This window comes from Heterocephalus glaber, unplaced genomic scaffold (genome assembly GCF_053883595.1).
Source record: "Heterocephalus glaber isolate CG9 unplaced genomic scaffold, H.glaber_assembly_v1.0 deba00001523, whole genome shotgun sequence".
Classification (NCBI taxonomy): domain Eukaryota; kingdom Metazoa; phylum Chordata; class Mammalia; order Rodentia; family Bathyergidae; genus Heterocephalus; species Heterocephalus glaber.
Genome location: NW_028258327.1, coordinates 929,411 through 945,045, shown reverse-complemented (window position 1 = coordinate 945,045; position 15,635 = coordinate 929,411). Strand labels below are relative to the sequence as shown.

General features: G+C 36.9%; 1 protein-coding gene across 11 annotated transcripts in view; it reads left to right on the top strand.

The window, feature by feature from the left end:
* Window positions 1-15,635, top strand: part of Sytl3 (synaptotagmin like 3) — a 95,248-nt gene that overhangs the window by 69,787 nt on the left and 9,826 nt on the right. For all 11 annotated transcript variants that reach the window (XM_021251976.2, XM_004874547.4, XM_087187903.1 and 8 more), the window contains one exon: window positions 12,889-13,067. In XM_021251976.2, the coding sequence (XP_021107635.1) occupies window positions 12,889-13,067 (179 nt within the window). The remainder of the gene's footprint in view (window positions 1-12,888; window positions 13,068-15,635) is intronic.

Here is a 15,635-nt window from a genome sequence, read left to right as displayed (position 1 = left end):
TTGATTTCTTGATAATAGCCATTCTTTCTGAAGTGAGATGGAATCTTGGTGTTGTTTTAATCTGCATCTCTTGAATGACCAGTGATGTTGAACATATTTTCATATATTTATTTGCCATTTCTACTTCTTTATCTGAGAATTGTCTATTCATTTCAGATGGCCATTTTTGAATTGGGTGTTTAATTTGAGGGGGTCTGATTTTTTTTGAGTTCTTTGTATATTCTAGATATTAGTCCTTTGTCTGAGGAACAGCTAACAAAATTTTTTTTCCCACACTGTGGGCTTTCTCTTCACTCTGTTGACAGTTTCTTTTGCTGTGCAAAAGGTTTTTAATAAGATGAGATCCCAGTTGTTGACTCTTTGTGATATTTCCTCTGTGATTGGAGTTTTGCTCATAAAGTCTTTGGCTACACAAATATCTTCAAAAGTTCTACCTATTGTATCTTTCAGCAGATTTGGCGTTTCTGTTTTAATATGTAGATATTTGATCTATTTTGATTTGAGTTTAGTGGAACATAAAACATGGGTATAGTTTTAATCTTTGGCATGCAGAAAGCCAATTTTTACAGCACCATTTATTAAAGAGACTATCTTTCTTCCAGTGAACATGTTTGGCTCCTTTGTCAAAGATAAGGTAGCTGAGTGTGTTTGGATTTGTTTCTGTATCTTCTAATCTGTTCCGTTGATCTTCACGTCTGTTTTTTTTTTTTTTGCCAGATCCATGCTGTTTTTATCATGGTAGCTTTGTAGTATAGTTTTAAGTCAGGGATTGTGATGTCCCTTGCCTTCCCTTTGTTGCCAAGAATTGCATTGGTATTCTGTGTCTCTTCTGGTTCCAAATGAATTTCAAGATTGTTTTCTCTAATTCTGTGAGATATGCTGTTGGTATTTTGATCGGGATTGCATTAAATCTGTATAACAATTTTGGAAGTATGGCCATTTTCACTATATTGGTTCTTCCTATCCAAGAACAAGGGATATCATTCTATTTTCTGATGTCTTCTTTGATCTCCTTTTTAAGACTACTGTAGTTTTTAATGTAAAGGTCTTTTACTTCCTTTGTTAGATTGATTCCTAGGTATTTCATTTTTTTAGATGCTATTGTGAAAGCTGTTATTTCCCTAATTTCTCTCTCAGCAAGTGTGTTGTTTGTATACAGGAAGGCTATGGATTTTTAAGTGTTGACTTTGTATCCCCCTACACTACTGAATTTGGTTATTAAATTTAGAAACTTTTGGTGGAGTTTTTGGGGTCTTCTAGTACAGTATCATGTAATCTGCAAATAATGATAATTTAACTTCTTCCTTCCCTGTCGTTATTCTTTTTATTTCTTTCTCTTGTCTAATTGCTCTGGCTAATGTTTGCAGAACTATATTGAATAAGAGTGGCGACAGTGAATATCCTTGTCTTGTTCCTAATTTTAGAGTGAAAACTTTCAGTTTTTGACCATTTAGTATGATACTGGCTGTTGGTTTGTCATAGATGGCTTTTATGAGATTGTGATAAAGACCATCTATCCCAATTTTCTATTGGATTTTTATCATGAATGGGTGTTGGAGTTTGTTAAATGCTTTTTCTGCATCTATTGAGATGATCATATGGTTTTTGGGGGGGGCGGTTTTTGTACCAGAGATCAAACTCAAGACCTTGTGCTTGCGAGGCAGGCAGTGAAACCACTGAGCTAAATCCCTGGCCCAATCATATGGCTTTTATCCTTGGTTCTGTTAATACGTTACATTACAGTTGTATTGATTTGTGTATGTTGAACCATCCCTGTATCTCTGGGATGAGTCCTACTTGGTCATGGTGTATAATCTTGATAATTTGCTGCATTCTGCTTGCCAGTATCTTACTGAGGATTTTTGTATCTATGATCATTATGGAGATAGGCCTGTAGTACCATTTTTTTGCTTGGATCTTCTCTGGTTTAGGTATTAGGGTAATGCTTGCTTCCAGGAATGAGTTTGGAAGTATGCTTCTCTTTCAATTTCATTAAAGAATTTGAGAAGAAATGGTGTTATGTCTTCTCTGAATTTCTTCTAGAATTTAGCAGTGAATCTGTCAGGGCCTGGGCTTCTCTTTGTTGGTAGGTTTTAAATTACATCTTCAATTTCATTGAGTAATATTGGCTTATTTAGAATTTTTATATCTTCTTGATTCAGCTTTGGTGACTCATATGTATCTAGGAATCTGTCCATTTCTTCTGTGTTTCCATCTTAGAATACAGGTTCTTAAAGTAGGTATTGATGATCTGGATTTTTGCAGGATCTGTTGTAATTTTACCCTTTTCATTCTTAGTTGCATGGGTTTGAGACTTTTCTTTCCTTTTTTTGATAAGGTTAGTTAAAGTTTTGTCAATTTTATTTAATCTTTCAAAGAACCAACTCTTTGATTCATTGATTCTTTGTATTGTTTTCTTAGTCTCCACTGAATTAATTTCTCCTGTGATCTTTATAATTTCCTCCCTTGTATGAGCTTTGGGCTTCACTTGCTCTTTTTTTTTTCTAGAAGCTTGAGGTTCAACATTAGGTTGTTTATTTGAGCTTGCTCTTTTTTTCTGATGTGGGAATTCACCACTTTACATTTCCCTCATAGGACTGCTTTCATTGCGTCCCATAAGTTCTGGTATGTTGTATTGGGATTATTGTTTGATTGCAGAAACTTTCTAATTTCTTTTAAAATTTCATCTGTGATCCACTGGTTGTTCAGGAGGGTGTTATTTAATTTCCATGTGATTCTGAAGTTTCTGTGGTTTCTCTTGCCATTGATTTCCAATTTCATTGCGCTATGGTCTGTAAGAGAAAATATCAGTTCCTTTGTACTCATTTAAGCATGTTCTATGAGCTGGTATGTGATCTAATTTGGAGAACGTCTTGTGTGCAGCTGAGAAGAATGTGTATTCTGATGCTGTGGGGTGGAACACTGTAGACATCTGCTAAGTCCATTTGTTCAAAAGTTTGGTTCAGTTCTGATATTTCTTTCTTGATTTTTTGTCTAGTTGATCTGTCTATTTGTGACAGTTGGACATTTTTTTACAGATTTTACAGAATTTAAAAAGATGTAGAAAGCATATTACAAAAATCTGTTTTGAAATAAATTTGACAACTTCTAAGAAGTACCTTGGAAGACAAATTAATGAAACTAACTCTGGAAGAAATATAAAATTTGAATAGCTCCTATTAAAGAAAGTATATTCCTAGCTTGAAAACCTACCTATACGACAACAACAGGCTCGTATACATTTTAACTGAAAAATTATATCAAACATTTAAAGCAGAAAAAAAAGGAACACTTCTCCCCTCATTTTAGGAAATCAACATTGTGCTAACCCTAAAACTGGATAAAGATAATAGAAGAAAAAAGTATGAACATAGATAGAAATTTGTTCAACAAAACAAACTATTGGAAGTCAGATCTGGCAGTATGTAGAAAGTGGTTTTGTTATAGGGATGGCAGTGTTGGTTCAGCATTGGAAGATCCACACACACACCCCCCCCCCGCCAGTCATCATTTTAACAGAGGAAAGGAAAAAGCCATATGATCCTGTCACTAGTTGGAAAAAACGTATTGGACTCAATTCCACAGCTGTTCATGGTAAAAGCTATCAGGAGACTAGAAGTAGAACAGAAACTTCTCAACAGATTAAAGACATGTACTCCATACTTCCAGGGAGAACACCTTATATAAATGGAGAAGATACAATGCTTTCTCCTTAAGGTGGGGAACAAGGGCAGATATGCTTACTCTTTGTCCATTAAACTTTGAAACCTAGTCCCCACCAAAATAGTCTGGCAATGAAATGACACAATTAGGATAGGGTTGGCAAGGTAGAAGCAAAATCTTTATATGTAGATGAAATGATCATCTGCACAGAAAATACTAAGAAATCTCTAGGAGCCCCTAGAACTTGTATTTGAATTTAGCAGGATTAGGAAACACAAGGTATATATAAAAATTCAGGTCTGTGTATACTTGTTATAAATGAAGAATTAGATATTGAAATTTATAAGTTATGTAGGAGTACAAAGGATCTAGAAAAGTTAAAATAAACAGTGTTGGAAGACATTACCTAATTTTAAGACTTCTTCTAAAACTACAGTAATCAAGGCAGTGTTGGTGTAAGGAAAGACATACAGATCATTGGAATAAAACAGAATCTAGAAATAGAACCACACATATATGGTCCACTGAGTTTTGAAAGATTAGTTAACATTAGCATTTTATAGAATATAAACTCAATTCACGAACAGAGGAAAAGATAGTGTTTTCAGCAAATGGCTCTAGAACACCTGGTATCCATATATAAAAAATTAACCTCAACCCTTTATTTCCATACATAAAAATAACTTGAAGGGATCAATGAACCTAAATATGAAAGCCTAAAAGTATAAAACTTTAAGAAGAAATTATAAGGGAAAATGTTTATGAATTTAGGGTAGGCAAGAACTACCTAGGATACCAAAAACATGATGTATAAGAGAAAAAAATTGATAAATGAGATTCTATCAAAATTTAGAACTTTAAATGACATCATTAAAATGAAAAGTAGTCCTTAAACAGACCGTATTTACAATGCATATAACCTATGATCAGAATATATAAAGAACTCTTACAGCTCATTAATAGACAATCCAACTAAAAAGTAGACATAAGAACATGATAAATAGCCAGTGTAGCACAAGGAAAGGTCTGCAACTGTAGAATCAGAAAAATACCAATCAGTACAATAACAAGATTGAATTATACCCTCATTAGGGAGATGAAGTTAAAAGCTTTAAAAGCCTTGTCATGACTTTTTCTTTTTGTTGGATTCTCCCCCTTTGTGTTTAATTTGTCACACCCAATGGATTCATTCTGCTGGGTTTCCTGGGGTTGTGATCCTCATTGTCTTTTCCTAGGGTATTGTCTAAAAGTTTTTGGAGTGCCAGTTTGGTATTCATGAAGTTCCTGAGGTGCTCTTTGTCATGAAAGTATCTTATTTCTCCATGAATTTTGAAAGATAGTTTTGCAGGGTACATCAATCTGGGTTCGAGGCTGTTTTCCTTTAGGGCTTGAAATACATCACTCCAAGCTCTTCTTGCCTTAAGGGTTTGCATTGAGAAGTCTGCTGTGATTCTGATGGGCTTTCCTTTGTATGTGATTTGTTTCTTTTCTCTCACTGCTTGTAGAATTTTGTTCTTCTGTTGGATTTCTGGAATCCTAACTATTATATGCCTATGTGTAGATTTTTTTTTGATCAAGGCTAATTGGAGTCCTATATGATTCACTTATCTGTATGTCAAGTTCTTTTCCCTTCCTTGGGAAGTTTTCTGCCATCACTTCTGTTTTATGTCACCTGCACTCTCTCCTCTTTCCTCATTGACTCCAATCAGTCTTATTCTTCTTTGCATCATCTAGCAGCTGCTGGATTGATTTCTTGTGTTCCCTTACAATTTTAAAGCAATTTTTCTTTTCCTCCTCACTAATTGCAATCTTATCTTCTATATCTGAAATTCTATCCTCACATTGGTTCATTCTTCTGTGCAGACTTTCGATGGAGTTTTTAATCTCCTGGAAATCTATTTGCATCTGTTTTATGGATTCCATTTGTTTCCTATGTTGGAATTCCATCATGTTCCTCAGATCCTCTATTTTTTTATCTGTGTCCTCTCTAGATTTATTAATCATGTCTTGCACCATGAGCACAATCTTTGCTGTTATCTGAGTAATTATTTCTGATTTCATTTTTCCCAGATCCTCTTTTGTTGCCAGTTCAGGGAGTCCAGGTAGTTGAGTATCAGATTGTTCCATCTCATTTCCCTTTGGGGTTGGTGTAGGTGATCCGGAAATCTGTTTTTTAGGCTTGTTTACGTGTCTTCTCATTTCCATGGTGGGGGGTGGTGGGGGTGCTTCTGGCCCCCACACAGCTCACCTTCTCTGCCCTAGGAGCATGTGATGGCAGCAGGGGAGCTCCCTTCTGGGTGTTGGGACTGGCTCACCTTCTCTGCCCTAGAAGTGTGGGATGGCAGTGGGGGAGCTTCCTTCCGGGTGCCTGTGACAGTTGGATATGAGGTCCCTCAGTAGTGCTTATTTGATTTTTTATGTTCATTAATTTTTTATACAGTTCAGTGTGCTGGTATTTGGTGCATATATATTTATGATTGTTATCTCTTCCTCTTGGATTGTTCCCTTTACAAGAATGTAGTGACCTTCCTTGTCTCTCTTTTTTTTTTTTTTTTTTGGTACTGGGGATTGAACTTGGGTCCTTGTGCCTGTGAGGCAGGCAGCGGAACCACTGAGCTAAATCCCCAGCCCTTCTTTGTCTCTCTTAATCAGACAAAATCAGGTTTGTTCAGGGTGATATGTCCATAGACTGTCTCTCTTAATCAGTCTTAGCTTGAAATCTACCATGTCTGCAAATAGAATAGCTACCCCTTCTTTTTTCCAGATTCCTGTCATAATATTGTTTTCCATCCTTTGACTTTCAGTCTATAATTTCTTTTCTTTTCTTTTCTTTCTTTTTTTTTTTTGGTACCAGGGTTTGAACTCGGGTCCTTGGGCTTGCCCAGCAGGTGGTGAAACCACTGAGCTAAATCCCCGGCCCCTGTAATTTCTTTTTTAATTAAACATGTTTCTTGTATGCAGCATATTGTTGAATCTTCCTTTTTGATGCATTCTGCCAGTCTGTTTCTTTTGATTGGTGAATTGACACCATTTACATGGATGGTTATAATGATATGCATTGACTTATTCTTGTCATGTTATTTTCTTGTTATTGGTTCCCTTTTGCTCCCCTCTGTTTAATTACTTGCCTTGCCTATTTGATTCATTCTGTTGGGGTTCATGGAGTTGTAGTCCTTGTTATCTCTTTCTTGAACATCCTTCAGAACATTTTGGAGTGTTGGTTAGTGGTCATGAATTTCTTCAGGTGTTCTTTGTCATAAAAATATCTTATTTCTCCATCAATTTTGAAAAATAGTTTTGTGGGGTACATCAATCTGGGTTGGAGGTTGTTTTCTTTTAGGGATTGAAATACTTTGCTCCAAACTTTCCTTGACTTGAGGGTTTGTTTTGAGATATCTGTTGTGATTCTGATGGGCTTTCTTTTATAGGTGATATATTTATTTTCTCTAACAGCTTTTAATATCCTGTTCTTGTGTTGATGTTCTGAAATCTTGACTATTCTATGTCTTGGTGTAGATTTTTTTTTTAAATCATGACTAATTGAAGTTCTACCTGCTTCATTTATCTGTATGTCAAATTCTTTTTCCATGGTTGAGATTTTTTTTTGCCATTACATCTGTGAACAGGTTTTTTAATTCATTTGCAGTATTTCCTGATTTTTCATTGACTCTTATCAATCTTATGTTATTTTTTGCATCATCTAGTAGCTGTAGGATTGATTTTTCATGGTCCCTTGCTATTTTTGAGAAATCTTTCTTTTCATGATTGCAATCCTGTCTTCTATATCTGATATTCTTTCCTCATATTGGCTCATTCCACTACATATTTCAATGGAATTTTTAATCTTTTGGATATCTGTTTGAATCTGTTTCATGGATTCCATTTCTTTCCTATTTGGGTGTTCATGGTTTCCATCATTTCCCTAAGGTCCTCTATTTTTTTTTTTTATCTGTATATGCTCTAAAGTCACTAATCATGTCTTTCATAATGGCCACTATAGAGATCTGTAGCTATCTGAGGGATTATTTCTTTCTTTCTTTTTTTTTTTTGGTACTGGGGATTGAACTTGGGACTGTGTTCTTGTGAGGCAGGCAGCGGAACCACTAAGCTAAATCCCTGGCCCTCTGGGAGATTATTTCTGATTTGATTTTTTTCTAGAGTCTCATTCATTTGCTTTGTTACTTCCACTGTTACCACTTCAGAAAGTCCAGGTGGGTGGCCTTCAAACTGTTCCCCCTCATTGTCCCCTGGGTTTGCCTTTGGCAAGCTGGAAGTCTGAGGTTGCATCTTGCTTAAGTGTCTTGTCATTTTCTTTCCTTTTTTTTTAGTTTAATTCCTGGGTTGATGCTTGTAAATTGTGTATGACAGAAAGCTTTATTGCTAGTATTTGGAACCCTTAGGGAATGACTAATTCTCAGAAATGTCTTCAGGTGTAACTGGCTTTTGGGTTTCCAATATGTTACAAGATCATACCTCTTCAATTTATTGGGGATGAGAAGTTCCTGCCTATTTGGCCTAGCCCCTGGTTATTTGGCACTGGCTTATAGGATTGTTTACGACCTTTAGGCAATCTCAGTCTTGGCATACCAGGAAGAACAACTGATTAGAACAATTATGTTACCTCGGCTAAAGTAGTACAGTTAGCAATAACAATAGCATGAAACACAGCCTAGAAAATGACAAACTGTGGTAACTACTAATTTGCCATCTTTAACCATATGTACTTTATTAGTGGTTATATAACAAAATCTAAAACCAGAAAATTGTATATAGTAAATATACCCTCAATATGGCAATTTTACCTTCAGGAATGAAAATTTAAAAGGGGTTAGGGTGGGAAAAATAGAGAAATGGAAGAAGAGAAACATATTAGAAGCAAAGCTGGAGGACAAAGGAAGATTATGTAAACTTTGGGAAACTGGTGAAGAAGACAGGAGGGAAAGAGAAATAAAAATGAGAACAGAAAAAGAAGAAAACTAGAAACAGTGTTAACACCCATATAAAAACTAAAGCAGGGCTGGGGATTTGGCTCAGTGGTTTCGCCACCTGCTGTGCAAGCACAAGGACCCAAGTTCGATCCCCGGTACCAAAAAAAAAAAAAAAAAAAAAAGCAGCAATCAATTAAAGAAATAAAAAAACAACAACAAGAACATAACAAAAGGAAAAAAAGGAAAACAGGAAAAAAATGTTTACTTCAGGGCCTTCTTTGCTGTCACTGATAGATAGAGTGGGCAGACAGAGCCCAGATCCCTATTGACTAATCTCAGAAAACCAGCAATAGATTTATAGTGAGTAGTGGATAATCCCAGCAAACATGCACCTTTACTTCCACTGAAGTTCAGACTGGTTTCTAGCTGTGAGACTGGAACCAATTTTGTTCAGCCTGCAGCACTCTGTGTGGCTCTTGCTGGCTTGAATCCTGCTCTTTGACCTCCTCCTGATTTAAACTTGGTTTCACCTCACCCTGACACTGGGAGCTGCTAGATGGAGCCAGCCCCAGCTGTACTAAGTTCTGAGCTCAGTTGGCTTCTTTCCAAGATGACTACTGGCCAATTGCCCTCTCCTGCAGGACATCTGAACCCAGATAACTCACCAGCCACTGCAGTCCTCTGTGTCCACTGCTCCATTTCACTGGTGTCTTTCCCTGTGGAGGCCTCTGAGGTCACCAGCAGTCACCGTGCATCTGCAGGTTCGAGCTACTCTTCCCATGCAGTGAGCAGGGCTCAAGGATAAAGCACCACTTGCCACTTTGTCCTTCTTCATTGAGATCTGACTCTTCACTCTCCTTGTGGGCTTCAATTGTTGACTCAGATCCTTGCTAGGTTCTGGGGACTGACTTCCCTCCTCCTCCTCCTCTTCATGCTGCTATATTCTAACATCTAGACATCAAATCTCGGAGAGGCTGTTTCTGTGCTGTTCACCACTCTGCCGTCTTCCTGGAAGTCTAGTCAGATATTTTAAAATCTAGATAATTTTTATCCTTTTTGTAGTATATAGTCTGTTGTATTTCACTGTAATTCCTGGTATATTTGGGGTTAAATACATTATGTTACTGACTTATTTTCTATTTCTCCTATTACCTATTTGTGGTCTGGTTTTTTCTCCTACTTTGAATTCCTGCCTTCATATTCTTCTTCTCTTGAATTTTTTGAGCTTAATCAAATCTTCTGACTTCTATTGTTTCTGTTGGGCAGTTAAGTTTTTTTCTTTCCTCTGTGAAAAGTAGATTCAGGTGTGGTGTTATACACCTGTAATCTCAGTACTCTGGGAGGCCTAGACAAGAGGATTACAAGTTTGAGCCCAGCCTGAGCAACTTAGTGACTTAGTGAGGGCCTTTAAAAAAAAAAAAGATTGGGGATGCAGCTTAGCCTGAAAGTCCCGGGTTCAATCTCTAGTTAAAAACAAAAATAACTCTATCTTCTCAGCTGTTTTATTATTATGTGCCTATGGGTAGTTTTATTTAAAAATTATTTTTTACTCTTGAATCTGTAGTTTATTTTTTCTTGTCAGTCTGGTAAAATTCTTAGCCATTATCTCTTTAAATACTTTCGGCCTCATTTTTCTTTGTGAGACTCTATACATTACACATTTTCATTATATCCAGTGTCTCTCTACACTTTTATTTGCATCTTTTCCTCTGTATTCCTTTCTAGATATTTTCTACTGACCCATCTTCCAGTATACCAGTCCTCCTTTCAGCTGTGTCTGATCTTAAGTTAATTTGTGAAATTCTTTCATTTCTGTTACCTTAATTTTTAGGTCTAAATTTTATTTGGTTCTTTTCCTCTAGATTCCAGTTCTCTGAAAAAATTCTCTATCTTGTTATCTATTTTCTTGACCATATTAATCACTGTTATTTTCAAGTTCATGTCTTACAATGGCAATATCTGGATCAGCTGTGGGTTTTTGGTTTTTTGGGGTTTTTTTGGTTTTTTTTCCTGGTACTGCAGATCGAACTCGGCTCCTTATGCTTATGAGGCAGGTGCCAGAACCACTGAGCTAAATCCCTGGCTCTCAGCTGTGGGTTTTTATTGTGGTTTTCTCCCATGCTTTTGGTCACTTATTCCTGACCAACCATCTTGGCTTACCCTAAACTCTCCTGGTTTCAGCATTTCAAGTGCTACATACCAGGACATTCCTCAGGACCAAGGAAACTGGGCCAGTTGGGCACCTTTTAATCCTGATATACTTGGTGATTTTTTATTGAATTTTGGACATTATGTATTTTTAAAATGGGATAAACTGAGACTTAGATAGATGTTATCTTCCTTCAGAAAGAGTTTACTATGTTTTTAAAGATCAGCTAGAGTGGAGAGAAATGGTCTTTATCCAGTCTGGGATTGAGCTCATGCAGAGCTGGGCTTCAATGCTTGTGAGGGCATTGGTCTCATCTCACTGACTCTTGCTTCTAGTAAGAAAGCATTTGAGGAGTCTCTGCTGAAAGTCTAGACATCTCCCAGCCCCTACTCTGTGGTAAGCCAGAACTCTGTTTTTTGTTTCTATTATGGTGGAACTTCTGATGGTATTTATTCCTAAGCTTCTCAGTATCTCAGCTATACCTTTCAATTCAGCAAAGACCTCGAGGGGAAAGGCAGGATCTGGTTTCACTCTCCAGTCCATATTCCTTTTCTGTGGGAATTTGGCTTTTGGAGTTGTGCGTGCCTTCATTCCCTTGGATGCTAATTTTTGTCTCCCAAACCTATCCTACTGCTAAAACCTGTGCTTAGCTTCTGAATCTCTCAGCTCTTTTGTTGAGTGAATTCTCAGTTTTCCAGCCCTGTGCTGCTTGCACGTGCACAAAAGCCTCAGAGAGAAAAGCAGCACAGAGCAGCAGGCTTATCTCAGTGTGCTTCTCTTCTCACTAGCTTCTTGGACCCTAATGTCCTGGTTGTCTTGGTAGCTCTACAGTGTATTGTTTAACTGTTTAACTCACTCAGCTTTCTAATTGTTGTTGGCAGAAAAGTTAGCATAGTACAACTTAGTGTGATATAACCTAAAGTGAAGTTTTAAGAAGAATGCTCTTTGAGCAGAATTCTTACGCTCCTCCGTTCATCCACCTTGTTCTCCTAAGTAGCTCCCTTTTTTTTGACAACTCCTCTACCCATTCTTTCCTGTCTTCACTTTTTATACCTCATTCATTCATGCTGCTCCACCATCTCATGTGTTCTTGAGTGTGTACAGTTTTAAAGTTGTTTTCCATGCAGCAGTTATGTGGCATTAGCAGATGACATTTTTCAGAGCCAGTAACTGGGTGTGGTGGAGCTGGGAATATGCTTGGCATTGATTAATCAGGTCCAGTTCCTCTGAGGAATTGTTAGTTTGATTTTTTTTTTTTTTTTTTTTTTTTTGAGACAGGGTCTCGCTATGTTGTCCAGGCTGGCCTCGAACTCACAGCAATCCTCCTGCCTCAGCCTCACAAGTGTTAGGATTACAGGCATGCACCACTACGTGGTTTGATTTTTTTAAAATCTCTTTCTAGGGGTTCTGAGTCTCTGCCTTGGTATTTTATAATGTGGAAGAACTGGTTAGCATTAGAAGCAGAAATCAGGCTTCTATATTCTTGTAAAGTCAGCATTGAGACTGATTGCACACAAATGGTGGCAATGTTTAAGCAAATTTAATAGTGATAATTTATTTCATCTCAAACATCTAAGCATATAGTGCCCTGATTTATGATGGTAGTTTTTTTAGGTACCCATACAAATATAAGCACAATTTATCATTACCTCTGACTGCACACTTCATATACCTCCTTCCATTCAGTCCTCACCCTAATCCTGTGAGACCAGGATGATTTTCCCCAGTTAGATTTTGACACAGCCAGTAGGTTACAGAGCCAGCATTTGAATCTGTCTGATTCCCATTCTCAGGCACTTAGCCCCATGCTATGCTGTCCTGCTATGAATGATCTCTGCCACCAAGAGTTATCCTGCAGAACCACATAGGAGACAGACACTTCATCCCAAAGGATCCATGTTAAAGAATGGGATTTGGGAACCTTTAATGTTAGGCAAAGACCATATCTGGGCAAGACAGGGCCTTCTGGGGATTCCCCATCTCTTAGGATGCTACTTACTTTGGCAGAGTACAAGCTGGTGCTTATTAGCTTAATGAGAGTCAAGATATATGCTCTGTGTGGATTATGATTTATTTGACATCTTGAAATCAGAACTGTAAAAATTATTAACTGCAAAGCAATTTATTATATCTCATTCTTGATTTCAGGGAAGTATAATTAGCATTAGCAGCACTTGCACAGAAACGAGTAATTTTGACAACACTGACGTCACTGGAGAAATAGAATTTGCCATTCGTTATTGCTTCAAAACTTATTGTTTAGAAATATGCATCAAGACCTGTAAGAATCTTGCCTATGGAGAAGAAAAGAAGAAAAAATGCAATCCGTGAGTTTTTAAAGTTTTGTGTAAGATGATACATGTACTGATTCTAAAATTTATATGGAAGTGCAAAATTCTAAGAATAACCAACACAGTAATAGAAAAGACTTACTTCAACAGTTATTAGAAAGTTGTAGTAATTCAAATAATGTTACTGATGCAAGGATAGACAAGTGGGTTAAAAGAGAAAAATCAAAGGTCCACCTACAGACCTTAGTATGTATGGGAACTTTTATATGGTCAACAGGTGTTTTAGACCCTTCAGGTTGTTATAAAAGAAGACTGGACTGGGTGGCATAGTGTATGTGCTGCCAAAGCGAGCACTAGCCTAGGTGGCTTATAAACAACAGAAATTTATTTCTCTCACTTCTGCATGCTGTGAAGTCTAAGGTGCTGGCAGATTCTATGTTTGATGAGGGTCAGTTTCCTCGTTCCTAGATAGCTGTCTGCCTCAGTCACCACATGGAGGAAGGGAGCATGGTAGTTCTCTGAGGACTCTTTAATAAGGGTACTGATTCCATTCATGTGGGCTGTCCTCTTAGCTCCCAAAGGCCCACTTTCAAGTACCATCACCCTGGGGTAAAGTTTTGTCATATCAATTTAAGAGGGACATAAGCATTCAGTCTGTGGTAGGAGCCATTACAAATCAGTTGGGGGGAAAGTGGACTTCAATAAATGGTGTTGGAAAACTTGGCTTTCCATACAGGAAGAACAAAATTAAAATCTTGCCTCACACAATTCATAAATACATTAAAATGTTTTTTGAACTGATAGACATGAAATTATGAAGCACCATTATTTAAATGTACATTTCCCTGATTATTAGCAAAGAGAAGCAACTTTTTACATGTATGCTTTAGCCACTTAGATTTCCATTTTTGTTCACTTTCTGATCGTATTTTTTGCCCATTTTACTATTTGTTTGTCATTTTCTTTTTTATAGGAAAATTTTGTGTGCAGGTGCGTAGTACTGGAAATTGAACCCAGAGCCTTGCCTATGCAAAGCACATACTACCATTGAGCTACATCTGTAGACTATAGACATGTCTTTTAAAATCTATTTTGTTGTTGTTGCTGTTGTTTTTTGTTTTGTTTTATCTTTTTTTTTTTTTTTTTGGTACCAGGGATCGAACTCTGGTTCTTGCACTTGTGCAGCAGGCGGTGAAACCACTGAGCTAAATCCCCGGCCCATGTTTTGTTTTTAAACAAGTTCTCACAGTGATCCTCCTATCTCAGCTGGGATTATATTTAAAGCCACCCCTGGTTTTAAAATCTACTTAAGTAGGTTTTTCGAAGTTCTTCATTGGTTGTATGTATCTTACATATGTTACCCAGCTACTCCTTATTTTCTAACTTATTTCCAATGGTTTTGCTGGTAGAGAATTTGATAATATCAAATTTATGAATATCTTCCTTTACAATCTCTGCTTTTTGGGACTGGGAGTGTACCTCAGTAGTAGAGCAAATGCTTAGAATGCGCAAGTCCCTGAGGTCAACCCCCAGCACCAAAACCAAACAAAAAAACCAAAATCAAAAAAAAAACCTCCTGCTTTTTGTATGTGTAGAGTTCCCATGCCATCTGAAGGTTATAAATACATTCTCCTCTATTTTCTTCTAAAATATCTTTTAAAAATTCAGACCCTTTCCCATTAGAAGTGGAATTGATTTTCTGTGTATGGTCTAATGCAAGAACTTCATTTTTGCCTTTTTTTGCTATATGGAAAACCGTTGATACACTGTGTTAATTGCCAGCTGGGGAGTGATGGAAAAGGAATGGACTGCTGATTCAATCAAATATTCTCCTCTGAAACTCTTCAGCAGCTTTTCAATGTCAAAAACAAAAAAAATCAGAAAACCAAATTTCTAGAGTACCTATGGTTTTCCATAATAGTCTCCTTTATCTTTTTGGGTTTAATTTTTATTATTCCTCAATTTATACAGGTACTTCAGGGACTTTGGAATAGTCTTTGTTCCAGAAATGACCCCTTTTACATCTCAAAATTGGAGGGATGCAGTAAAAGCTGTGCTCATACTTAAAGAAAAGAAAGATTAAGCACAAACTCTTTAAACCTCCACCTTAAAATGCTAAGAAAGAAGAGCAAATTAGTTCTACAAAATGATGGAAATAGTAGAGATAACTCACATATAAGTGAGATAAGAAGCAATAGAGAAAAATTGATGAACCCAAATTTAAAAAGATCAATAAAATTAATAAACTCATAGCTAAATTTATAAAGATAAAACAAATACTAATATCAAAAATGAAAGAAGAGGGCCAGGGATTTATCTCAGTGGTTCCATTGCCTACTTTGCAACCGCAAGGTCCCGAGTTCGATCCCCAGTACCAAAAAATTTTTTAAAAGTTCACCTTTCACAGTCATTTAAAAAAAAATGAAACAAGAAGGCCAGGGACGTAGCTCAGTGATGCTGTGCCTGCCTGGCAAGCACAAGTTCCTAAGTTCGATCCCTGGTACAGGGCAAAAAAAAAAAAGAAAGAAGAGACATTATGACAGAACTTACCAACATTAAAAAATAATAGGCCGTTATGTAAACCTTTATAAAATAAATGTAATA